We start from the raw sequence: 26,468 nt of genomic DNA, 5'->3' as shown, positions 1-26,468 counted from the left end.
CACACACACATATATATATATATATATATATATATATATATATATATATATATATATATATATATATATATATATCTGTCTGTCTATCTATATATGTATCTATCTATTTTTTTTTATTTATATTTATATATACTACCAGGGGGTACCCGGCATTACCGAGCCGAAAAGGCAGACACTTTAATCCTATTCGTTCTAGTTCGGTCTTTCTGCTCCAAAAAGACCATGTAGGCAACCTCATGTTTTTGAAGATGGATTATATGAGGTCCAGGATATTTTTGATTCCGCTTTTGCAGACTAATGCACAGTATTTGTGCGCACTTCTTAACTATTTCCAGTGACCTCAAATGACCTTTGACTGGTGACATCAAATGACCTCGGAGGTCAACGTCACATAGCACTGTCCGAACTGGAGGTCATGTGAGTCTCCATGCCAAAATTAGGATGCTGGGGTAATCGGCCTTGCCCTGGCAAAAATAAGGCAATTACTCTACTCGTGACCTCAAATGACCCTGATATGAAATTTCATCCGCCTAAACCATCCTTGGGTGACCGTGATTCAGAATATATATATATATATATATATATATATATATATATATATATATATATATATATATATATATATATATATATATATATATATATATATATATATATATATATATATATATATATATATATATATATATATATATATATATATATATATATATAAGAGCTTTCAAATGCTTTCCACTTTCCTGATGGCAGAGTTCTACTAAAAGAATTAGTACAACACGTGGAGAAGGTTATTTCTTGTGTTCCCGACGTTTTGTAAAGTATGTACAGCATCAAGTGATTGAGAGTTATAGCACAATGATTACACCACTCACTGTACCTATACTCTCAGTCACTTGATTATGTACGTAGTATATGAAACGTCGGGAATACAAGAAATAACCTTTTCCACGTATTTTACTACCTTGTTTTATTAGAAGTATCGTAGTATTAAACCGGGAACAGAACTCTGCCATCAGGAAAGTTGAAAGTGTTTGGAAGAAGATGATAAAGGCAGACTTTGTATTTTTCAGTCAGATGTACCTAAAGGACAACTTACTACTACTACTACTACTAGTAGTAATAATAATAATAATAATAATTTGTGGTAGGTGGGGGCGTTCACCATCCACTCACTCGATGTAGTGCTGCTCTCGGGTGTCTGCCCTTTCCTCTCCTCCATCATTTCCTTCCTTCCTCTTCTGTCATTCTTTCCTTCATTCTTTCCTCGTCTTTCTGCCTACGGGTGACTTTACACTCCCTCCTCTGTCTTTCCCTCCTTCATTTTTTCCTCTTCCTTCTGCCTGTGGGTGACTCTACGCTGAGTGACAAGCCAAATGGTTTCCTGTACACCAGGAAACCATTTACTACGCTGGGTGGTAACCATATAACCAAATTGTGGCGCCTGGTGGTTTAGTGGGTAATTATTGCACTCCAGTCAGATTGAGCCGGTGAAGGTTTATATCCAAGGGATGGTTGGGGTTGATTGCTCATGTAATGCCACTCAGGAATGAGTGAGGTTGATCACTCTCATCTTCAATGTCGGGACCAATTGCCTAGCCCTGGGCTCCTACGCTCCTCATGGGGCAATGTGGGATTGGATGAGATGGATAATAATAATAATAATAATAATAATAATAATGACTTTAGCCTCAAGCACAATACATTAAATCATATCAACATAATACATATATCAAGGCTGAGACCATGAACTGTTTTCTTTTTTTATGGGCTTCATGATAATGCATTTAGGAAATTTAACAACAGTGTTCTCCTGTATATTATTTAGGTTTCATAGAATTACTGGCTCTAATATAGTGGGCATTTTAGAAGTTAATACTGACTTAATAAAAAATTTCTGCAGTTCCGCTTAAATGACAAGAGGTTATCAGCTACCTTCATGTCTTCCGGCAACCTATTCCATAGAATGTTTCTAGAGTAAGTTACGAATCTTTTACTGAAGTCAGTTTTGCGTTGTGTGGGTCAAGAAGGTTTTTATTCCTAGTGTTGAGACTGTGTATATTGCCAGTTTTATAAAAATTATTCATTCTGTACATTACCTAGTTGATTAAATACATGTTTAAGTGTCTCCATGTGCTTAATTTCATGAAACTTTTAAAACGTGTAATTTATTAAATAGAGGAGTTGTGTGATCTAAAATGCCTACATTGGATACAATTCTGATGGCTTTCTTTTGTTGTAAGAATATTGGTTTTAAATTTATTTTTGTGGCTGAAGCCCATATGACATAACAATAATGCAATTAAGGGTAAATCAAACTATTATTAAGACATAGTAATGCTCCTTTGGGAAATAGATGTTTTACTTTGTATATAATGCCTAAAAATTTTGAACTTTTTTTCTTTTTTGTACTTGATATGTTCTTTCCAATTCAACTTATCAATATAAACTCCTAGAAACTTTGTAGAATTACATCTTTGTATTTTTTCATAATCTAACATAAAAGTGGTGTCATTCTGAATATATTTGTTACCAGCAAATACAATATAATGTGTCTTACTTATATTGAGAGACAATATATTTACTAATAACATCTATGATATTTTTAAGAGTTCCTTATTAATATATCAGTGAGTATTTTTAAGTTTGATTCTGAACAATAAATATTTGTATCGTCTTATTAATGTATATAGACAACCGTAATGGGCCAAGATTCGATCCTTATGGTACACCTACTGAATTACTTTCCAAATTTGACATCACTCTGCTCAATTCCGTGTATTGTAGACGATTTGACAAATAACTTTCAAACCATTTGTGTGCAGTATCCCTGACCCCATAAAAGAATAGTTTATTCATTATGATTTTATGATCATCTGTATCCAATGCCTTTGTTAGATCTGGAAACACCCCAGTAGTGAACTGACCTCTATCGGTAGACTGGACAACATTATTAATCAATTATAAAATAGCATTTTGTGACGAGGCACCCTTTCGAAACCCGTACTGCTCATCCACCAAGATGCTATGTTCCTTCAAAAAGACTGACAAACCGTCATAAACTAATCACTCGATAACTTTATCTAATGTAGGCAAGATGGAAATAGGACGATAATTTGAGACCTGGAGAGGACCACCATCTTTGAAGATCAGTATAATTATTGCTCATTTTAAACCACTAGGAAAAATACACTTTTGAATTGACAGAGTAATTAATTACACTAGTTTAGGTGCTAATATATGTATTTTTTGCGTGTATGCTTTGTTATTAATGTTGTCATATCCTGGACTGGTAATTTTTAATTCACTTACATTATTTTTTCATTAGTTGAGACGGGTGACAAATTGCAACTCGGATTCTGGCCTCTTAAATATTGCAAAGGGGAACTATCACAGGTTGGTAATTCATTTGCTGGTTTCTTCCTATTGATGAGAAATATTTGTTCATATAATTACATGTCTTTAGAGGATCTGACTCAGTATCATTATTTATCTTTAGAGATTGAACATCATTCTTTCTGTTAGCTTTACGGCACAACAATTCGTTGAACACTATGCAGAGATACACGAAAACACACACACACACACACACACACACACACACACACACACACACACACACACACACACACACACACACACACACACACACACACACACACACACACACACACACACACCACACACACACACACACACACACACACACACACACACACACACACACACCACACACACACACACACACACACACACACATCTATATCTATATCTATATCAATCAGTATCTATTTATATATATATATATATATATATATAGATAGATAGATAGATAGATAGATAGATAGATAGATATAGATAGACAGATGTCAGTCATCTAATTTATCTGTCTGGTCTCTGTCTACGTTCTTATAAAGTTTTAAATATTTTTGTACATGACCAGCTGCTGTCGCAAACGAAAATACACAAAGGCATTAACCCCCTTTATTCGGATTACGTATTTTATATGTTATTCTTGCTATCTCCAGAGGAGTATATCTAGGTTATGACTCTCCTAGTTCCACAAGGCAACATTAATTTTAATATAATCATGTACTTCACTGGCTGAATGAATGATAATTTGCACTAGTTTTTCAGAAACAATATTGTAACTTTTCTTCATTGGATACATTACAAACCAATATGAGCCTCTTGAGTTTTTCTTTCTCGAGAAGGTATAAACAAAAAAAAGAGCATGAACTAGTAAACTAAAATACCTAGTTAAATAATATTCAATTTACCATTAAACTCAGGGTGAAGTGGTATCATGTACGGTAGGAGGTGTTCTGGGAACTCCTGGTGACATGTTGTTATGCACACTCGTTCCCGCCATGGTTTGAAGCCTGCCGGAATGTGTATTATTTCTGATGACTTAAAGCCACCCAGTAGTATGCTCTGAGATAATGTGGTGTCCAGTTCGATATTCCACGGTGTCCAGTTCGTTGTCTCCATGTGCTGGACACTCCACCTCTGTCTCTCACCACCAACCCACACACGAAATAGTGAGTCACACAGACGTATAATAATGAAATTTAGTTAACTGGCCTTCGCCTCTAACTTTCCCATCTGACTGTTCACCAAGTGGAATCTCTTCATTCTTGCCTTACCTGAACTGTTCCACAAAATTTGGTTAAAATTATATATGCAGTGTTAAAGTTGACCTTGCCATGAATCCTTTACCCTTTTACCTATTGTCTGGAAACAACCGGGTAGCTCCTTGGCTAATCCTTAACTCTTCCACCAAGTTTGGTCCAAACCAAATTCAAATTATTTCTGTTATTGTTATTCAATTGACAGACTTTGACCTTTGATTGTCATCAACATTAATTCCCTCCGTTTTTGTCATACCTCATCCTAAATCTGGAAAAATAATGAAGCTGACCGTGATCGGTGAGACTATGACTAGCCCTGTGACCTTGTATTTGAACTACCGTTCTAAAAAACAATAAATCAACTTCTCGGCTGAGTCTTAACCCTTAAACCAAGAGTGGAAAAAAAAAATGATATTTTGCAACACACACACACACACACACACACACACACACACACACACACACACACACACACACACACAGACGTCAAGCATAACGTAATAACCGTTGTATTTTTGTTAGCGTGTTTGATTACAGTGTCAAAATATACAGATGATGGCCACGAATATTGTAAAACAAAGCGTTAATGGAGGAAAACCAGAAAATGAAACGAGATATTACAGAAGAAAACAAGCTAAGTTAAAACGTTGTTTTATTAGTTTTATGTATGGAGTAATAAAAATGTAAAGGTCAGCCTTGGTCCTCAGTTAATCTCAGAAAGGGAACTTCTGTATGCAAACGAGGCAGTAGCATTAATACTGAACAAGTCCTTTAGCGGTGTTTTCATAAGAGAGAACTGCGTATAAATACCCACCCCAGAGTCAGTCTGTTCCGTACCGGAGAATAATAAAGCATCGATCAACGAAGAAATGAAAGGTACTAAAATATCTTGAGAAAGTCGACCTGATCTACTGAACCATCTCAACTGTCTCTCAGAGCGCTCCTAGAGCTGCACAGACAATGTACCTTTCCTATAATATATTTTTCAATAATTCAGTAACTGAATATAGAGCACTCAGCTAATGGCAACTCATTAACGTATAACGTTCAGTCTAAAAGAGTGAATACAAATTACAGCAGCAATAATCTACCTTCAAAATTATGCAAAATACTGGGAAAAAGTGTTAGAGATTGCATTGCATCACTCCATGGTAGGTATATTGGTGCAACATTGACGCAACATGGGCTCCGTAATTATAAACATACATTGTTCATTACAAATTTGCGGGAATAAATGAAAATAGATGATAGTTATACTTAGGGAGGAAAAACACCGTCGGACGTCATCTATCAACATTTTCAGAATGTGGGTGATGAAGTTTCCCCTTGAAGTATAAAAGAGAAATTAAAGTCATGGCTACTCAAGTTTACCATGTTCATGAACCAGAGACTAACAAGGGATAGTAATAAACTGCTAATCATTCCGCTGATTAGATGTAGCTAAGAGAGTTACACAAGGTTCAGGTCTTAGACTGATTTTTTTTTGTACTGTTTGTATTAATTATCTGGAAAATGGACTCGTTTTTGAGTGGGCGAAGTTTGCTGACAACACAATAATCACTGGTTAAGTATAGACTACAAAGTTCTGTGAATCAATCTAAAATGACACGGATTAGTTGATAAAATCGAATAAAAAATTGGTGACGACATGAAATTGCAAAGTAATACGCAACTGTGTTAAAACATTAAATATAAGCACTGAATATTCGGTAACTCACTGACGAGACAACAGGAAGAAAAGAAAGTGGTAGTTATCAATAATGCTCTAAGTGACTCTACACTGTGTACAGCAGTGGGTAACAACTAGCAAAACGCCCAGGTTCAGGGCAGGGAACTTCAACCACAAAACACCCGAAATATATATCTATATATATCTATATATATCTATCTATCTATCTATATATATATATATATATATATATATATATATATATATATATATATATATATATATATATATATATATATATATATATATATATATATATATACACAAGTCCTTGTGTGTATATATATATATATATATATATATATATATACGCACTTGCTCCTGTGGAGGGCTCTCACGCTGCTGTAGTTTATTTTACTTGTAATTATATGGCAAAAAATTCTACGGAGATCCAATGCTGAGTGCCTGGAGTGGCATTTTTTGGTCAAAATGTGATCGCTCATTAAATACAGTAAAAGTTTTTCAATCGTGATGGGACCAAGTTTTTTACCCTTCACCGATTTTTTTGCGATTTTTGTGCCAATTTGGGTGCGATTTGAATGTGTAGTTTCGGCTGCCCAAAATATACACACACACACACACACACACACACACACACACACACGGCTACTGCTATCGTATATTAGACAAGTGCTCGTGGGTCCTTCGGGGACCTCGCTCTTGCTCCTGCGTAGGGCTCTTGCGTTTATGTGATGTTCTAGTGATACGTTCTCACTTGGATTTTTTGCAGATAACCAATTGATCGTGTTATCTGCAGCATCAGGAATGGAACCCAAGTTGTCCGAACGAAAGTCCGAAATATTTTCGTTGTACCTGTGGGCAAAAATTCTACAGTGAGCCTATGCTGGGCGCCAGGACCGGCGTTTTTTGGTCTAAATATGATCGCTCATTAAATATAGTAAATTTTTTCAATCGTGATGGGACCAAGTTTTTTCACATCAGCGATTTTTTTTTCGATTTCTGTGCCAATTTTGGTGCGATTTGAATGTGTAGTTTCGGCTGCCCAAAACACACACACACACACACACACACACATGGCTAGTTCTATAATATATTAGGTATATAAATCTTCATCACTACACTACAACTACCATACTGAGTACAATACTGTGCCCCAAACACTGTTAAGGAAAAGGACAAACTCCAGACAGTGAAGCAAAGAACCATAATATAACCAATCTCTGCGATATTCTCCTACGAAGAAAAACTCCTGTCTCTGTCTCTGTCTGTCTGTCTGTCTGTCTCTGTCTCTGTCTGTCTGTCTGTCTCTCTCTCTGATTATATATATATATGTGTGTGTGTGTGTGTGTGTGTGTGTGTGTGTGTGTGTGTGTGTGTGTTTATTTATTTAAAGTAACAATGTGGATGCAATAAAATGTAAGTCACTGGGGATGGCATGAGATGCTCAAACTCCTCACAGTAGAGATGGTTTTACCTGAGGCTCTACTGATACTTGTACCGTTGAGGCTAAGATTCCTTAAGAATGTTATCACATATGATGTCCTCCACCTTGCTTTACCTCTTCGATCTTCGCTCAATGGGATCAGGGAGAACCACAACCCCAGTTCACATGTCATTAGCTGACACTTGCCTGCGCGCTGGGCTGCAAGAACTCGTATTACACCAACCTGTCCAGTCAGGACGACCACAGACCAAAACACACTCTGCAGCCACGGGCCATCACTGTGGCATATGCAGTGATGTAATCCATTATACAAACCACTGTCCAATGGATATATCAGAACCCTCATGCTGGCTGGGCTATGTGGTCGGGAGAAAATTGTACCACAAAAAATCCAAACAAGGCATTCCCATCCAGATGCTGGATGATATAGGCATATTGAGTTCCTGTCTGACAGCACCTTCTGTGCCACAAATCCCCGGCAACTTGCCTGTTTTCAGTTCATACTGGTCCACCCCGCTGCAGTGGAGGGCTCCATCAGTTCTGTAGGTTGGCACCAGAGATTATCCCTCTCACTAGAGGGTACAGGAACGACGCCGTATGACATGTATTACTACGTTGTTAGAACAATTTTTCAGACTACAGACGAATACATAGACTTTCACTTCGATTATGAAGCCGCTGCAAACATTCCAGAGGAGAACATACATTGACGACTAGTTAGATGCACGCTCCGGTTAGCAGATATTTTGCGCTCTGTTCCTCCAAGTAGGACTGATGTAGCCCACGAATCCAAGTACTGATCTTACACAATGAATCACTTGTATCAATTAATGGTACTTTCCTTTGGTCTCTAGAACTGCTCAATCACCTTCTTCCACATTAAGGAAACCATACTCCACAGCCCAAGCTGGAAAACCTGTCCCACCTACCTAAACAATTATCTTCACCTGTACGTGGCAACAGCCTGCACCTTACACATGCCTTTCACCACAGTCCACTCTCAGAACTAAAATTCAGGCCAAGAAAATACACACTGGTGAAGCCATTTTTCCCACATTTAAGCTGTCTTATCTCGCCACACAGAATTACCCACACCTTATCAAAATGGCCACTATCAGGACTATATCACCACCACTGAGCTCTGTAATATGGAGGGGCTATTTCCACAGCTGGCGTGTAACTTTGGCCGCCACATTGAAACACCACCATTCGTCGCCTCCACAATGGTAATGCAGTTGGATGGCTGTTCTTAGCTTGCTCTTTCTGTTTCATTGTTGCTAAGCAGTGGACCACGGCACTACATTTTCTGATTTCATAGGCTGATTCCGAAGACACGGGCGTCGGTGGTGTAGATAAATATCATCAGCCCCGCCCTGGGCCCCTGGCGGCAGTTAGACAAACTACGTGGTGCTACCCATGAGAAAGCCTGTCCATACTATAGGGCTCAGTGATCACCACCCACAGATCCTACCAAAGATAATTTCCTCCCTGGCCTGGCATTGTAATACAGATGATGTATGCAAAGTTTTGCCACCTTCCCCTTCACTATCTTCTTGAAAAGGGATTGTCCTGTGACTGCAACAATACTTGCCTAATCCTCCCTCCAGCGTCAGCATCTGCCAACACAGATTACAACCTCCCATTCAGACAGTATATGGATGCGGCAGACACTGGCTTGGGGTCTGTAATCGCTCAGGCTAAACGTGACTGTGAACACGCTGCACCGTGTGCCAGCCATGCACTGAACAATGCTCTGGTCAGTTACAATATCAACTAAGAAAATACTTAGCCAGACACACAACAGAACAGCACTTATGCTTAAAATTATCTCAATGACATCACACTCCATTTTATAGCAGGCCAACGGCCTCTGCAAAGTTTTGCCACTTGGATGCAACTGTCTCCCACCTCATAAGATGGCAAACAACTCTAGAGTTATTCTACAGTTTAAACATCACGCAAATGCTAAAGTCTTATCTAAAATCTCATAAATCCAGTTGAATGCTATGGGTGCCAGAAATGAACGTGGGCAAATCAAAAAGGTGCCCTTAAACTGCCATATTAGATCCCTGCTGCAAAGAGGCAATGGCATCATTACCCTCAGTGGCTATATCATACTGGGTCCACTGATAGACTCTCAGGTCCCGTTCAACTATTGCTAACCAATGACATTCTTCTCAGTAAAAAAAAATAAATGAATAAAAAAAATAAATAAATAAAAGGTTTATTTTCCGAGGGTCAAAAAAGATTCCCTACTTTTCACCACCATCCGTCACGTTATATGTCCTATGGTATGAGCTTTGGATATGAACAATACCAGCATCACAAGTCCTTCACGCCACATCACGATGCACGACTAGAATAAGACCAGTTATGAACCTTCCATAGACATCTAAAAAGAACTAAAACCTTGTTACATCAGTATCTTCGTGATAATTTTGGTCTCCATCCACTTTCAGTCAGAGTGACAGTAACAGACAGATGCGGATAATCCAGAGTTACATCAGTTCCTTCATTACCAATTCTACCACACGACATCCCTCCCGTTCCAACCACACCTCGCCACCCTTCCCACTCACAAAACTCTGCCCTCTTGCCCAGACATCACCACTTCACATACTCAGGCACAAAACCCAGTAACACCTACCATTACTTTCCCACTCACAATCCCTTGCAATGCAATTCTAGTTAACCACCTCATACTCCTCAATTATTATATCTACGCCAACCACAAAGGCTTCCCACATAGGCTACTGCATTGGCCTGGCGGGACAACTGACAACCAGACCACATTCACCTGACTTGTCCGTTCGTTAATATTGTTTTCCCACACTGCATTACTACAATGTCACTCACCCTCAGAAACAACATCAATGACATTCTTTCCTCTTGTTCCAGGTGATGATGATCGTGGTTTTGTAAGTGAAGAGTGTGGGTGAAGTGGCAGCTAATTTTACCCTTACGAAGTTACCTCTGACTGCAAGATGTACAAGATTCTGTATGTACTGGAGGCAGTGCTGCTGGTATGCCTGAGGACTTCGGTACCTTCGGTGGTGTCAGAGAACCCGGTACCCCCTTACCGAGTGCTGGTGTTAGCGCCATTAGCCAGTCGCAGCCTGTACCACCTGTGCCGGTCACTGTCTGCAGCACTGGGCGATGCAGGTCACTCTGTCACCCTTGTGTCATCCTTCCCGGCTTCCATGAAGTAAGTCGATCACTCCTTATTTTATTAATAATGGGAGCATTCTTTATCAACCTTTAAATTTTGATAATGGTTTAGTGTTAACTGTGTTTTAAAGTGAAATTTTCACCAATTACTGAAACTGCTTTAATGAATGACTGCTCCTGCTTAGTCATCTCCGACATGGTTCTTCATGTACAGTTGTAATTCAGAAAGTTTAATTAGAGCTGTTTCATTTAGACAATGAGAACTGAATTAACAAGGCATTCCTGTAATTATCGCTTACAGAATTAACGTCTGCATGAAAAAGACCATTGGATGTGTTCATTTCGCTCAGTGTTCTATGATTTTATAATTCGGCTGTACTTAATGGCAACAGCTTATCCCCTATAAAAAGAAAATATTCTTTCCGTCTGGTAAGATTATGTGTTACATGACAACTCATGACTATGTGATACTTTCCTGATTAAAATGCAAACCTGAAATTATTTGAGTATTTGGCTGTACGCTATCAGTGAATAATGAAAGAAACAGATTCTTTATCATATCGCTTTACCTGCAGGAGTTTCGATATATTCTTCACCAGATAGAGGATAAGTACCTTTTAGGATCAATGCTGTTCCTTTGTACAAATTATGATGTACTGTCACTTCTTACATTCTTTTTGTTCTCTATCAGAAATTAACACAAAGTAAAATTCACTGGTGCCATGGTGGCTCAGTGGCAGTGTTTTCATCTAATGTGTGTGTGCCCTGAGTCGTAATTAACACCTGGGCCGTGGTGGACATTTTCGTGACTGCTGGCAGCATGTCTTTTCATAAGCTTGCATATTTTTACCAAAATTTTTGCTCCCTGTCGTTTCTAGCCAATGACATGCAGGGTGGTCCATAAACAGCGCTCCACTGAGAACTCACTTGATTGTATCGCTTATGTCTTGCGGGAACATCAGTGTGCTGGTTTGGGTGTGGGTGTGGCAATGGAATCGAAGACATAAGTAAATGATGTAGGGTAGACTTGGATAATGCAGACTTTGCGTTCCCAAAACACACGAGAAATCACTCGCTGGAGTGGAAGTGGACAATCCTGTACACAAAGATTCTGTTGCAGTCAAGAACTGACACTACATAACATCATGTACTGTTCTCACTACAAACACTCCTTCATGATTCATATGTCACCAAATTGGGGATAGGTAAATTCTGGGTACATGTTTTCTGCCGAGGAAAAAGTCCTGTCTTATGAGAACTAAGATCGGAATAGTAGAGGCAACAATTGTAGTATAACTTACCCTTTCCTTACTTCCCTGACCCATGTTTGCTATAACTGTTGTACATGCTATTGCCTTTGTGCGTTTCACTCCTTCATCAAACATGCAAATCTTTTCTTCTTCACTGTTGGCCCTTGGAGCCAATCTTTTGTTTGTTTGTTTAATGAATAAATCTGCACAGTTTTCTTCTACTGATGAATTTTCTGTATTAACGTGTAGGTACGATATGTGATAAATTTTGTTTCCCTCTTTACTTCCTCGACTATCTTAATCAATATCTGGCTTTTAGACAGTTTTATAAAAATTTACTCTTCAAGTTTTCTGCTGTCAGAAAGACCTACAGTATCCCACTTGGAATTTATGCACCCTAGAGCATTAGCTAAGTTTATTTTCTCAACACGCATCAAGAACGATCTTTTCATGGTTTACATAAGCTTCCACAGATGGTCCGATCTTACTCAGTTTTATTGACTGCGTTGGTTGAAATACGCCTAGCCACCGTCATATGTATTTCATTCAAAGTTGCTGGAAATCATATTTTGCTTCACCTTGGCCTAAAATTAACATATCTCCGTAATGAATGTCACCTTGTAGGATAACAGATTTACCTTAGAATATGTTGGTAATCGTGAGAAAGTACTATGAAAAGGATGTAGACTTGTCGTAATGTATTACTGGGCCATTGAGCTACAGGAAAAAGTACACAAATAATGAATGTATCCAAGAAGTCAAGTTGAACGAACTGCGGTATTTACAGCATTTTCTTAGAAGTTAAGCAGTAGCACACACATGCAGGCTCATACAGTACCTGATATCAGTACCTGTTATCAATGCCTGGTATCAGAAGTGGGTCAAGAAAAGGAGGGGGGGGGGAGTGTGGTGAGGACATTCTAATCCTCCCTTTTTTAATTCCTGGTAGTTATACCTTCTTCACCAGCTATGCAGCATTACCGAATGAGAACAAAAATGCTGACACTGTCTAATCAATTTGCCCTTAACGTTTAGTCGTTTTACAGTTTGAGTCTCGAAGGTGTGGAAAGTGTTAATGTAAGTAGGTTTCTTAATGTTCTAATATTAAAAAAAAAAGGGGGGGGGGGCATTCATCTTTTATAGAATGTGGAAAACTCTGCTTGGTGGCTGTACAGCCTCATGCCAAGACATGGCAGTTCACACACACGCCTGACACAGTTTTGTGGTCCATTTGGTACTTTCGAAATTTTCAGCATTATATTAGTGAATCCCAAGAAATACAACTCATATAGTAATATTATTATTCCTTTAGCTGTGATGGTCCTTCCAGAAGGATAGTGAAGCCTTCTGAAAACATAACTCCAGAAGATCCTGTGATATTTTTATATTTTCCATAGTTAACTTTTGCCACCAAATATGTGTTTATGCCTAATAGGTGGACACTGGACAGCATGGGTATACCCTGGGCTGCCAGCATGAACATACGCCATCTGTCATGCTCTAACTTCTTTGGAGTCACTTTATTTCTCCTGATTCCTTCCTTTACCTCAAGCCCAACTAGGCAGGAAGCACACGCACCTATCCATGACATGCCTTTTACTAACGCGGGAGAAATTTCTACCACATGACCCAGCCCAATTGTCCACCTTAGTCCTCACATCCAGCTGTCCATGCTATTGTGTTGCGACAGTCAACCCTTCATTCTGACAAAGACTGCTGTTTGAGGACAGCAGCAGTGAAAGCAAGGCGGACCCCAGTAGTTTATGGATGGTGATGGAGTAGCAGAGATTCATGAATTACCAAGTACACGGGCAGATAGTGAGAAGGAATATAAGACCAGGAGCAGGAAGGAAACGAGGGAGGGTGAGTACGTTCCACCACCACCATCTCCATTGTGTTTTGCATTGTACAGTATCTGGTCACCACATGATAAACATCCCCTTTAACCTCGCCAACCTCACCATGACCTTCACTGCCTTCATCATCAAGTCCTGCAGTTGACCTCTACCTGCACCCTCAAGTCCACAGTCACCTAGTGCTATTCTGTCAGCCATATCAAACCACGAGATCAGTGAGATCAGTGTTCACCACGGTTGTCCATCCCATTGATGAGGTCAGCAGTTGCGATGGCTGAGTGGCAGGTACCGGTACTGTACTGAAGAATGACCAGGAGGGGGAATAATTTGAAGGGTTCATGACGCAGGATGAAGCAGGCCTGATGTGCTGGTAAATACTATGCTTTTCCAATGCAAGAGTTCCTCCATGCCTAATTAGGTTGTGCAAGTGACATTATCTTTTGTGTTACGAGTTCATAGTCTTATTGCCCTGCTCATGCTCTTGCCTCACGACAAAAAGGATGTGCTCATCTCGTACTGGTGCAAGGATGCTTTCATTTCATTCCCAATATTCGGATGGTACATGGCCCATTGTTGTTTCTTACGGTTCTTATGGCTTATGCACTTTACCAACAGCCACAACCCATTTGACAATGATGGTGTGTGGAAGATTCAGGATTTTTTGAGATTCTGAAGGAGGTTTACCAACATTCATTTGTCCCAATTCAGAATGTCATCAACGAGAGCCTTATACTATTCAAGAGGCACTTCATTCTGGAACAGTCCATCGAATTGAAATGACATCAGTGTGCAACTGTACCAGAGGCTATGTGCTGAACATGATCATGTACAAGGATACTGACGTAGACATTCCCAGCTACAGTCCATTACGATAGTCTGGCACCATATTCAGAAAGATGTTATAGCCTTGCCTGGAACAGGGTCATTGCTTGTACACAGACAATTTGTACACCATATTTTCCCTGTTCCTGAACCTCCATAGTCATGGCATGGAATCTTTTGGGACACTGTGCACAAACAGGAAGCATATACACCATTTCTGCCACAAGTGTAGGGGATAGGTTCAGCAGTTCAAGGTGAAGGAAATGTAGGCACAGCAGTGGACCGAGATCATGGCACCCAGGAACAAGGTCACCTGAACCAAAGGCGAGTGCATCATGAACTCTGACATAGTCATTGACTACAAATACAACATGAGCTTTGTCAACAAGAGTAACACTCATGTAATGCTAAGTAAGTCAAGATGACTGAGCTTTTATATGAAATTCTTCCAGCACCTGATCAACATTACAGTGCTCAGTGCATATAACTTGTACCTTCACCACATTGGTAAACACGTCAAACTAATTTTCTTTTAAATACAAGAAAGAAGAAACCAAAGGCCAGAAGCCGGCAAACTGTTCCCTCCAAGAAAACACAAGAACAATACAAAAGAGAGCCAAATTCAAGATCCGTTCATTTCAAGATGCCTGGACACACTGCATTTGAAAGACTGGAGTTCATAGGAAGTAGAAAATATAGACAGAGGAAGACAGTTCCAGAGTTGACCTATTGCATAAATGAAGGACTGAGAATAACGGTTAACTTTTGCATTAGGTAGCTGGACAGAAAAGGGATGAGAGTTTGTTGCTAGATGGGTGCTATGCACCCGTCGTAGAGGTGGAGGGATGCAAGCAGACAGTTCAGACGAGCAGCGACCATTGAAGTAGTGAGAGAAAAGAGATAAAGATGCAACAGTGCGGCGAAGAGACAGAGGTTGAAGGGAGCCAGTAAGAGGAGGAGAGTTGATGAGATGAAAAGCCTTTGACTCCACTTTGTTGAGAAGAGCTGTATGTGGGGAGCCTTCCCACACATGAGAGTTGTACTCTAAACAAGGACGCATAAAACCCGTGTATAAAGTCAACAACTGTGAAGGGGTAAAGAAGGTACGGAGTCGGCTTATCACACCTAATCTCTTGGAAGCAGATATTACAAGAGATGCAATATGATCTTTCCAAGATAAGTCCTGAGTAAACGAAACCTCAAGCATGTTCAAGGAAGATGCAGGATTAAGACTGATATTATTAATCATTAATGGGTACTAATATGGAAGATTGTTTAGGGTTGATAGGTGTAAAAACTGAGTTTTTGATGCATTAAAAACAATAGGATTATTTTTACCCCAGTCAGAGATATGTTCCAAGTCAGACATTAGGTTTGCCACAGCTTCATCTCTTGTTTGTTTAAGTAACTGCTGAGATCAGTGTCGTGGGAACTGAATAGAAAGGTGAAGGGTGGAATCATCAGCATACGAGTAGATAGGGATGGATGTGCAGCTTAGAAGGTCATTGATGAATAAAAGGAAGGGAGTCGGTGATAGGACAGAGCCCTGAGGAACTCCACTGTTGATAGATCTAGGAGAAGAACGATGGCCGTCTACAACAGCGGCTATAAAACAACCAGAAAGGAAGCTATAGATGAAGGCACAGATAGAAGGATAGAACTGTAAGAGAGCATTATGGGAATTAAAGATTTATGCCAGACTCGATCGAAATCCTTTGAGATGTCAAGTGCAATGGCAAAGCTTTCGCCAAAGTTTCGAAAAAAGGATGACCAGGAGTCTGAAAGGTAGGTGAGAAAATCGCCAGTGGAGCGTCCCTGACGGAACCTATACTGACGATCAGAAAGAAAGTTGTGATAGGAAAGATGCTTTATAATTTTCTGTTACGAATTGACTCAAAAACTTTTGAGACACAGGATGTTATAGCAATTGGAGGATAGAGGGTTGGGAATGGTCAACCTTCTTTGGGGCTGACTGAATGAGAGCAAACTTCCAGCATGAAGGAAAGGTACAAGTTGACAGACAAAGGTGAAGGAGTTTACCTGGGCAGGGTGCAAGCACTGAAGCACAGTTCTTGAGGACTACAAGAGGGACTCTATCAGGCCCTTATGCCTTGTTAGTATTGACACCAGTGATGGGAGAAAATACATCAGCTGAAGAAACTTTAATGTCAGCCATGAGGATGTCTGAGGGGGGAAGAAATGGAGGAACAGGACTGGAATCATCTAAGGTGGAATTGGAGGAGAAAGTCTGAGCGAAGAGATCTGCTTTATCAATAGAAGAAATAGCTACAGAGCCATCAGAATAGAAAAGAGGAGGGAAGGATGATGAGGTAAAGTTATTGGAAAGGTTTTTGGCAAGGTGCCAGAAGGAGCAGGAAGAATTCGAATAGGAGAATTGAGAGCATTTAGTGCGGATGAAATTATTTTTGGCAAAGCGAAGAATAGACTTAGCATGATTCCAGGCAGAAAATTAAACAAGATGTGATTCAGGGGTGGGTTGGCTTTGGTACCTTTTTGTAGGCCCTCCCCTTGTTGCGGACAGCATTAGAACAAGCGTGATTAAACCAAGGCTTTCTTGCATTAGTCAAGGGATATGAGAAAGGAATGTATGCTTCCATGCCCGAGAGAATAAGCTCCGTAATGTGCAAGGTACACTCAGATGGCTCCAGGCCATGGAACCAATAATCATTCTAGGGAAAATCAAAGAAGTACAGCTTGAGGGCCTCCCAATCCGCAGCTCCAAAGTGCCACAGACGACGTTTCTTTGGAGGGTCCACAGGCTGTACCAGGGCAATAGGACAGGTTAAGGTAATAAGGATGTGATTGGAGGAGCCAAACAGAGAGGAGAGATTAACAGTGTAAGCAGAAGGATTCATTGTAAGGAAGAGGTTAAGTATGTTGGAGCTCTCTCCAAGGCAGTCAGGGATACAGGTAGGGTGCTGTACAAGCTGCTCTAGGTTATTAAGGACAGAGAAAATGTAGGATTGTTCACCAGGTGGATCAGTGAAAGGAAAGGAGAGCCAAAGGTGGTGGTGAACATTGAAATCTCCTAGATTGGAGATTTCAGAGAATGAAGAAATGGATAGAATGTGTTCCTTCGTAGAAGTAAGATAGTCAAAGAATTTTTCAGTCAGTAGAATTAGGAGAGAAGTAAACAATGCAGATATATTTAGTCACAGAATGACAAGAAAGCCGAAGCCAGAGAGTAGAGAATTCAGAATAATCAAGTTCAGGAACACGAGAGCAAGATAAATCATTGCGTGTATATAGACAATAGCCACCTTTGGCTTTGAAATGTGTATAGAGAAAGTAGGAGGAAACAGAAAAGGGTGTGCTGTCAGTTGCCTCAGACAGCTGAGTCTATGTCAAGAAGAGAAGGTGAGGTTTGGAGGAGGAGTGGTGGTGTTTGACAGAGAGAAAGTAAGAGGAAAGGCCGCGAATGTTGCAGAAATGAAGAAGTGAGTCAGACAGTGGTTCCAGGCATCTCTGAGTCGTCACCAGGAGAGGGGCGGATGGTGGGGGAATTTATAGTCCCTCCCCTGGGGACTCCGAAGCCTGATTTACTACAGCCATGTTTCTTTTTTAATTTTGAAAAGGAAGTGTAGTGTGTACTGTGCATGTAGTTTGGTGTTGACATTTAGAGAAACATGTACTGGAGAGTATGCTGGCCTACTCTCTGTGTTACTGAAACACTGAAAAAGTTCAGCAAAGGGGAATGGTCAGGAACTAGTCCCGAGGGCTGATGAAACCTGAGCTCCAGCTCTCCCTGTCATAAGCTTTCCATCCACCTTGGGAGTACTGCCCTGCTCGACTGGTGCTACAGTCTACTCCTCAAACTGCAGGACTTCTCGTACATTATTGTGTACCAGGTGCTGGAGAAATACGGAACATACAGGGCAGTTAACATGGGGCAGAGGAGATTCACCCTGCCTGACTGTAAAGGTATTCTTTAGGGATTCTCACACAATACACACCGAAATGGTCAAGAGAAACAAAGAAGTAAAATTATATACATTTATTTACATTTATAGGTACTCACAAAGCAATATAAACAGTATTTAATAGAAAATTCTCAGGTCCCTGTCCATACTTAAGGGACTGTAAGTTAAAGCTAGTTGATACCTCCCGGGGAAATTAGTAAGAGTCCTCCACTGGAAACTAAGCAAGTAACACCAGGCACGGGATCAAATAGAAAGTTGTGGCCGCCCATATTCCAGGTACAGTCTCCGTTGTGGAAGACGTGCAAGACACAAGACACGGCCTCAGTATGGAAGTTGGTGTGGTGTACACGTTCAGTGCCTGAGCACAAAGTACCGACCCACATCTCAGGGAACTTAGATGACCTGGGAATCTCTTGACCTAATTTGAATGGATTCCTCTCCGGCCCGGCCCTCGGCAGGAGGAGGATCCTCATCCAAGAATATAACATAATGATTGGATATTATATACACTTAAATATTTAAACAAACAAATACATATATAAAACATGTATAAGTATAATACAAGTACTTGTCCCACCAGCCAAGTTGTTGAAAGTGTAATAAAGTACCCATTTACTTTGTTGCCTGGTGCTTGAAAGTAGAGTGAGGAGAATGTTTTTTGTTTTTTTGGTCTATCGACCATTGGGGCCATATTCCCTGGTCATTAAGGCCATATATGTGTATATATATACGTATACACTTATATACATACATATACAAACATTATATATATATATATATATATATATATATATATATATATATATATATATATACATACCTACACACACACACACCTCCATACATATATACCGACACACTTTCATGCACACGTGTATATATATATATATATATATATATATATATATATATATATATATATATATATATAATTTTTATTGTATTGTTTTTTGTATTTTTATTTTTATTATATATATATATATATATATATATATATATATATATATATATATATATTTTGACCTTACATTATTCATAAACATAAATACCTAATTTAAAGACCCTAAAACTAATCACCTAACAGACAGATCGCTAACCTATACTAAATCCTACAGAGAAAAATAGCTAGACCTACACTAATGGTAAAAATACCTCGACTAACAGAACACCACCGACTGCAGATATGTAATGCCTTTCTACATTACATACCTGCACTCATCACCTGGCGACTGTCAGTCGAGGCACAACCTAATATAGGAAACATCAATGTATGAAAGGGAACCAGACGAGTGAGGAACATTTCCATATACGTCAGCTGTCGGCCCTAATTAGGACAACTTAATCGAGATGGTATAATATATTTACCAAATATGTACAAAAAGTGAAGAACCTCATCCAACAGACCACCATCGACTGCGAATGCCCAATACTTTTCTATATTACACACTTGCACTCATCAACTGGTGACTGTCAGGCGAGGAAACGGGTTTAATACAGGGGACATCAATATTAGAAATAGATGAGTGGGAGGAGGAATTATTTCAAATATGTCAACTGTCAACCCTAATTAATAGTACAATACATGCATATTTACAGTCGATAAAAAGCAAAGTAGAGCTGCAAAGAAAGTGGTTGAGGAGACGAAAGGGAAGACAGGAGGAAGCAGCTCCTGTGAGAAGAGTGGAGAAATTGCAAGATAGTGAGAAAATGACAGAGTATAAGAGCATAGTGAAAGAAAGATTGGGAAGGTATGAGCTAGAGCAGATGGAAGGGGTGGAAGACGTATGTAAGATATTCACGGAAGAGATAGGCGCAGCATGTGAGGTGGTTTGTGGAGTGAGGAGGAGATGTAGGGGTGTGCAAGGGACAGCATGGTGGAATGATGAGGTGAAACGAGCAGTGGAACGAAAGAAGAAGGCATATAGTGAATGGCTAGCAAGTAGAGGTAGGGGAGAATATGAGAGAGAGAGAAGAGAGAGATATATGTGAGCAGGAGAAGGGAGGTGAAGAGACTGGTGAAGGAGAGTAAAAAGAAAGTGGATGAAGAGTTTGGGAGGAATTTGAGTGTGAAATGGAGGGAGAGTAAGAAATTGTTTTGGAAGGAGATAAAGAAAGTAAGGCAGTGTGAAAGGCGTAATAGCAGGGGAGTGAAAGATAGGAATAATAGATTGTTAGTAGAGAAGAGAGAGAAATTGAGGAGATGGAAGGAGCACTTTGAGGATTTGTTGAATGCAGAGAGTGAGAGCAGTGCGAGTATAAGTGGTTGGGGAATGGCTGGGAGAAGAAGAGATGAGAGGAGGGAGAAAGAGATCAGTAGGCCGGAAGTAGTGGAAGCAATGAAGATCAAGATGGGAAAGGCCCCAGGAACTGATGGAGTGTGTGGTGAAATGCTGAAGTATGGGGGTGAGATTGTAGTGGAGTGGATATGGAAGTTAGGTAGATTGGCTTGGAAAGAGGGAAGGGTTCCAGAGGACTGGAAATCAGGTATAATTGTTCCTTTATACCAGGGGTGTGCAACCTTTTTTCCCAAAGGGCCACTAGTCACGACTCTGTTGGTATGAAGGGCCACATAACCTTACTACTTCACGTTATTTACTACGATCGAAGACTTATTATGTGGAATTATACTGATAAAGATAGATAAATAGTTGTTACTGATTTTATTTAAATTGGGATCATAAAAATAAGAATTGTCCGAAACAAAAGTATTTTCCTTACTATCAATGAGCAAATGAAAGGCTACCTTATTATTATAGCGTACAAATATAAATAATTACTTGTTATTGGTTAACTGGGATCATTAAAATAAGAATTATCAAACGCAGACATATTTTCCTTACCATCAATGAGCAAATGAAAGGCTACCCTTGTGAGACGGTTGATGTTGCATTTGGGACACCAACTCATCAATATCAGGCTGTATAGATGATGTGGCTACACGCAGGGTACTTTCCAAATGTTCATCAGTAAGTGAAGACCTATACTTGTTTTTAACCAGATTCATTTTTGAAAAGAGCTGCTCACATACATATGTGCTACCAAACACTGCCATCATTTTCCTTGCATGAGCAGACAGTTTTGGATACACTGTCACTGATACATGCTTCTTATAAAACTGGTATACTGAACTATCATCAAACTTCTTTCTTAGTTCATCATTGCATTGTAGTTCAATTATTTCCATTTGCATGTCCTCGGGAATTGCTTCCACATCCACAGAAAAAGGAGAAGCAAAGACTTCAGTGGCTTGTGAATGTTTTTTGAGGTCATTAAATCTTTCTGAAAATTCCTCTTGTAAGACTGCCAACTTGTCACCATACTTCTGATACTGAAGGTTGCTAGTGTCATGGTTTTTCAGTGTAGGAAAGTGGGCTGAGTTATGGTTTCTAATTTGTGACTCCCACAGACGCAATTTTATCTGGAAGTCTTTGATCAGTGAGAACAACTCATTTATTAGTTGATCTTTTCCTTGAAGTCAAACATTCAGTGCACTAAGATGATCACTTATATCTACTAAAAATGCTAAATCACATCTCCATTCCTTATCTCTCAATTCAGGGATAGCATTACCTTTCATATCTAAGAACAGTACAATTTCTTCCAAAAGTTCATATGCTCTCTTCAACATTCCTGCTTTGCTTAGCCACCTGACCTCACAAAAATACTTCACATCACTGTACTCTGCTTCAATGTCTGCCATTAACTGCTGAAACTCGCGGTGATTTAGACCTCTTGACCTAATGAAATTGACAGCTTTCACAAGAATATTAGTCACATGCTGAAAGTTTATTGTCTTTGCACATAAAGCTTCCTGGTGTATGATACAATGCAGGAAAATAAGTGAACCTGAGCCAATATTTTGAGACTCCATTCTGGTCTTCAGTAATCCAACAACCCCATTTCTTTGACCACACATCGCAGGAGCATCATCTGTTGTAATGCAAACTAAATTAGTGTAGTCCAGTCCAAACCTTGCCAATACTCGTACTTTTTCCAATTCATCAAAAATATTTTGTCCTGTTGTGGTCCCCTTCATGCTTTGTAGTGAAGCCATTTCCTCTGTAATATTAAAGTCATTGTCAACACCACAGCAAGTTGTGCAGTGTCTGTGGTGTCACAACTCTCATCAAGAGCAAGAGAGTACGCAGAAAAAGCACTAACTCGCTTGACCATTGTACTTTCAATACTCCCTGAAAGACTGTCTATTCTTCTAGCAACAGTATATCTTGAAAGGCTTATGTTTTCAACTTGTTTCATTTTGTCAGGAAACATATTGTCCGAGGCTACACACAAACATTCTTTAACTACCTCACCATCAGAATAGGGCTTGAGTCTTTTTGCAAGGATTTGACTAATCAAGAAGCTTGTTTTGAGAGATGCATCATATTCCTTAACTTTCTTTGTAAACAATGACTGTTGTCCTTTCAGAGATTTCTGCAAGAATTATATTTTTTCCTTGCGTGCTTCACCTGTCATATTTTCATATTCTTTGGGCTTTGTGATGTAGTGTCTATTGATGTTTATTCTTTTAAAACAGAAATGGTTTCATGGCACACAAGGCACAATGCTTTCCCCCCTGATTGTATGCATAAATATTGTTCAGTCTATTTCTCTTGAAAACTCCGGTTTTCCTCTGAAATTTTGCGTTTTTTACTTGAAGCCATTGTTAGTACAATAAGATCTTTCCTGCTGAGAAAAATATATAATTAGTAAAACATGGCTTTAAGAAAAATGTAATAGATTCCAATAAAATTAATAATTTTGTATAAATTTTCTTAGCAAAATCAAGTGAATGATTAACATAAAATACATAAATCGATTATAGAGGTAATTAAGTGCATTATCTTTCGGGATGAGTTACCCATTCTCTCCCGACTCTCTCCCAAGCTAAATATAATCAACTGTTGTTAGCCATATTAGGAAGGAAATCATTATATCTGCACCAAATCTTTCAGTAGACACATATAGTAACCCCCTCATCTCCATAAAACACTCCCTCACTTACTTAAAATTGTCGAATGGTAGCCTAAATATATGAAAAGTAAGACATCGGTAAAGAACAGGTTAAAAATGGGCTATGCAAGAATAACTGTTCAGTTGTAGCTATTGATCAATTCATGGTTTATAAATCTTAGCAGTTCTACGGTTAAACGACATTCTCAGCACTGATATATAATTTTCAAAAATTATGAAAAGTAAGCCATCGGTAAAGAACAGGTTAAAAATTGGCTATGTAACAATAACTGTTCAGTTGTAAGCTATTGATCAATTCATGGTTTATAAATCTTAGCAGTTCTACGGTTCTACCACATTCTCAGCAGTGATATATAATTCTCAAAATGTTTTGCTTGCAAGTTTTCTAAAGCCAATCACAAAACTGCAATATAAACGAAGTTTAGACACTTAGAGTACCGGTAATCACAAATCAACCACAACAAATTAAGTCGCAACGGAGACTGGTGAGGCAGTGGCACTCTCAGGCGGGAACACATGTACCATACTACAGTACGTGAATCATACGTGTCTGACTCATAGACAGACAGCCAAGGATCACTCAATCTATATATGTACTAATAATTAAAAATTTCAAGTAATATGTTATTTTCTGTTCTAATATAACTAAAATCTGTACCCTAGTGAATGAAAGAGGAAAAAGATGGTAAAATTGGTACACAAGAATATGAATTTAATATTTTAATCAAACCTTCGGTGGGCTCTAGTTGGTAACACTCTCTCTCTCTCTCTCTCTCTCTCTCTGAGGGCCGCACTATAGCTTATTTATTTTTAGGAGAAAGGGCCGCATTGAAAGCCTTTGAGGGCCGCATGCGGCCCTTGGGCCGCAGGTTGCACAGGGCTGCTTTATACAAAGGAAAAGGGGAGAGAGAAGTATGTGGTAACCATAGGGGTATTTACCTTCTTAGTGTGACTGGAAAAATTTATCGTAGAATACTCATTGATAGGGTTAGGCATACAACAGAGGAGCTAGTTGGAGAAGAACAAGGAGGATTTAGGAAGGGAAAAGGGTGTGTAGATCAGATATTTGCTCTAAGATGTTTAGTGGAGAAGTATCTAGAGTTGGGAAAGAAAGTGTATGCTGCCTTCATGGACTTGGAGAAAGCGTATGACAATAGATAGACAAAGTATGTGGAAGGTATTGAGAATATATGGAGTGGAGGGGAAATCGTTTAGTGCTGTGAAGAGTATGTACGAAGGAGCTAGGGCTACGGTGCGAGTTGATGGTGATCTGAGTGAGTTCTTTGATCTCAATGTGGGACTGAAACAGGGTTGTGTGATGTCTCCATGGCTGTTTAATATATTTATGGATGGGGTTGTAAAGGAGGTGCAAGGTAGGGCAGTGGATGTGGGGGTGGCTCTAATGAATGAGGGTGAGATTTGGAAGATTCCTGTGTTGTTGTTTGCTGATGATACGGTATTGTTAAGTGAAGAGGAATGGGAGTTGCAAGGTTTGGTGAATGATTTTGGGAGTGTGTAGGAAGAGGAATCTGAAAGTTAATGTAAACAAGAGTAATGTTATGGTGTTTGAGAGGAATGAAGTCACAGAATGCACAGTGATGTTGGATGGTGAGGATATGGAGAGTGTGAGTGCATTCAAGTACTTGGGTAGTGTGATGAGTAAGGATGGAACTTTGGGAGATGAAGTGCTTGCAAGGGTACAGCAGGGAAGGAAGGTTGATGGTTCACTGAAAGCAATGATAAGAAATAGGGAGGTGAATATGGAAGTTAAGAAGTCACTGCATGATAGTATTGTGATCCCTACCCTAACGTATGGAAGCGAGACATGGACCTTGCATGAAGGGAACAAGTCAAGAGTGAGCAGTGGAAATGAGTTACCTGAGAGGAGCATGTGGAGTGACATGGAGGGACAGGTTGATGAATGAAGAAGTGAAAGTACGCTGTGGGGTGGATGTGGATGTGGCTGAGAGGATTAGGAGAAATACACTGAGGTGGTTTGGACATGTGGACAGATTGGAATGTGAAAGAATAAGAGGGTGCATGTAGGTGAGGTGGAGGGAGGGAGAGGGAGGGGAAGACCAAGGATGAGGTGGAGGGATGGAGTTGAGAGGTATATGAGGAAGGGGGGGAGTGAGCTGGGGGGAGCGTTGCCAAATGGTGGGTGACAGAGCGACTTGGAGGCGTTTTGTCTGCAGCCACCCTTTGCGGGATTAGGGCGTCGGGCTATAGATAGATAGATAGATTAAAGAGAACATAATTTCTGGGTTGTTAAAACTGCTTGAATTGTAAATAACGATCTCAGGTTTTCCTCTGCACTCTAACCAGGGATGACTCTTATAAAAAGCAGAGAGCATAACCGCTCTGGGGGAAAATATCTCCCATAATTATCATGGAATAAAGATAAACTATAAATTAAGAAGTGTGCTGCCAAACCTGAAACATTACATTTTTTTTTTTTTGGATCCTAGCCCTAACTTTACCTAATATTACACCAGAAAAGAAAGAGAAGGCTGATATATTAATACATTTGTAGTGGTTTTCACAATTAATTTTTTTTTTTTTAATACAAGAAAGATGGAACCAAAGGCCAGGATCCCGTGATACCGTTCCTTCCAAGAAAAAAACAAAAACAATACAAAAGAGAGCCAAATGCAAGATCTGTTCATTTCGAGATGCCAGGACACACTGCATTTGA

At 39.5% G+C, this 26,468-nt stretch overlaps 2 protein-coding genes across 2 annotated transcripts in view; both read left to right on the top strand.

The window, feature by feature from the left end:
* LOC145415401 (uncharacterized) overlaps positions 1-9,924 on the top strand; it is a 36,160-nt gene extending 26,236 nt beyond the window's left edge. Inside the window, exons 4-5 of the mRNA XM_080284685.1 lie at positions 9,370-9,518; positions 9,760-9,924. Coding sequence (XP_080140811.1) covers positions 9,370-9,518; positions 9,760-9,924 — 314 coding nt within the window. The remainder of the gene's footprint in view (positions 1-9,369; positions 9,519-9,759) is intronic.
* An 822-nt stretch (positions 9,925-10,746) lies between these two features.
* The window catches only part of LOC145415400 (UDP-glucosyltransferase 2-like), a 37,036-nt gene continuing 21,314 nt past the window's right edge, over positions 10,747-26,468 (top strand). Inside the window, exon 1 of the mRNA XM_080284684.1 lies at positions 10,747-10,967. Within this exon, the coding sequence (XP_080140810.1) occupies positions 10,747-10,967 (221 nt within the window). The remainder of the gene's footprint in view (positions 10,968-26,468) is intronic.

Source organism: Coenobita brevimanus, chromosome 102 (assembly GCF_032717465.1).
Source record: "Coenobita brevimanus isolate Jiangsu-jjx chromosome 102, ASM3271746v2, whole genome shotgun sequence".
Lineage (NCBI taxonomy): Eukaryota > Metazoa > Arthropoda > Malacostraca > Decapoda > Coenobitidae > Coenobita > Coenobita brevimanus.
Note: the sequence above shows the minus strand (reverse complement) of the source record. Positions and strands in the feature narration are given on the sequence as shown.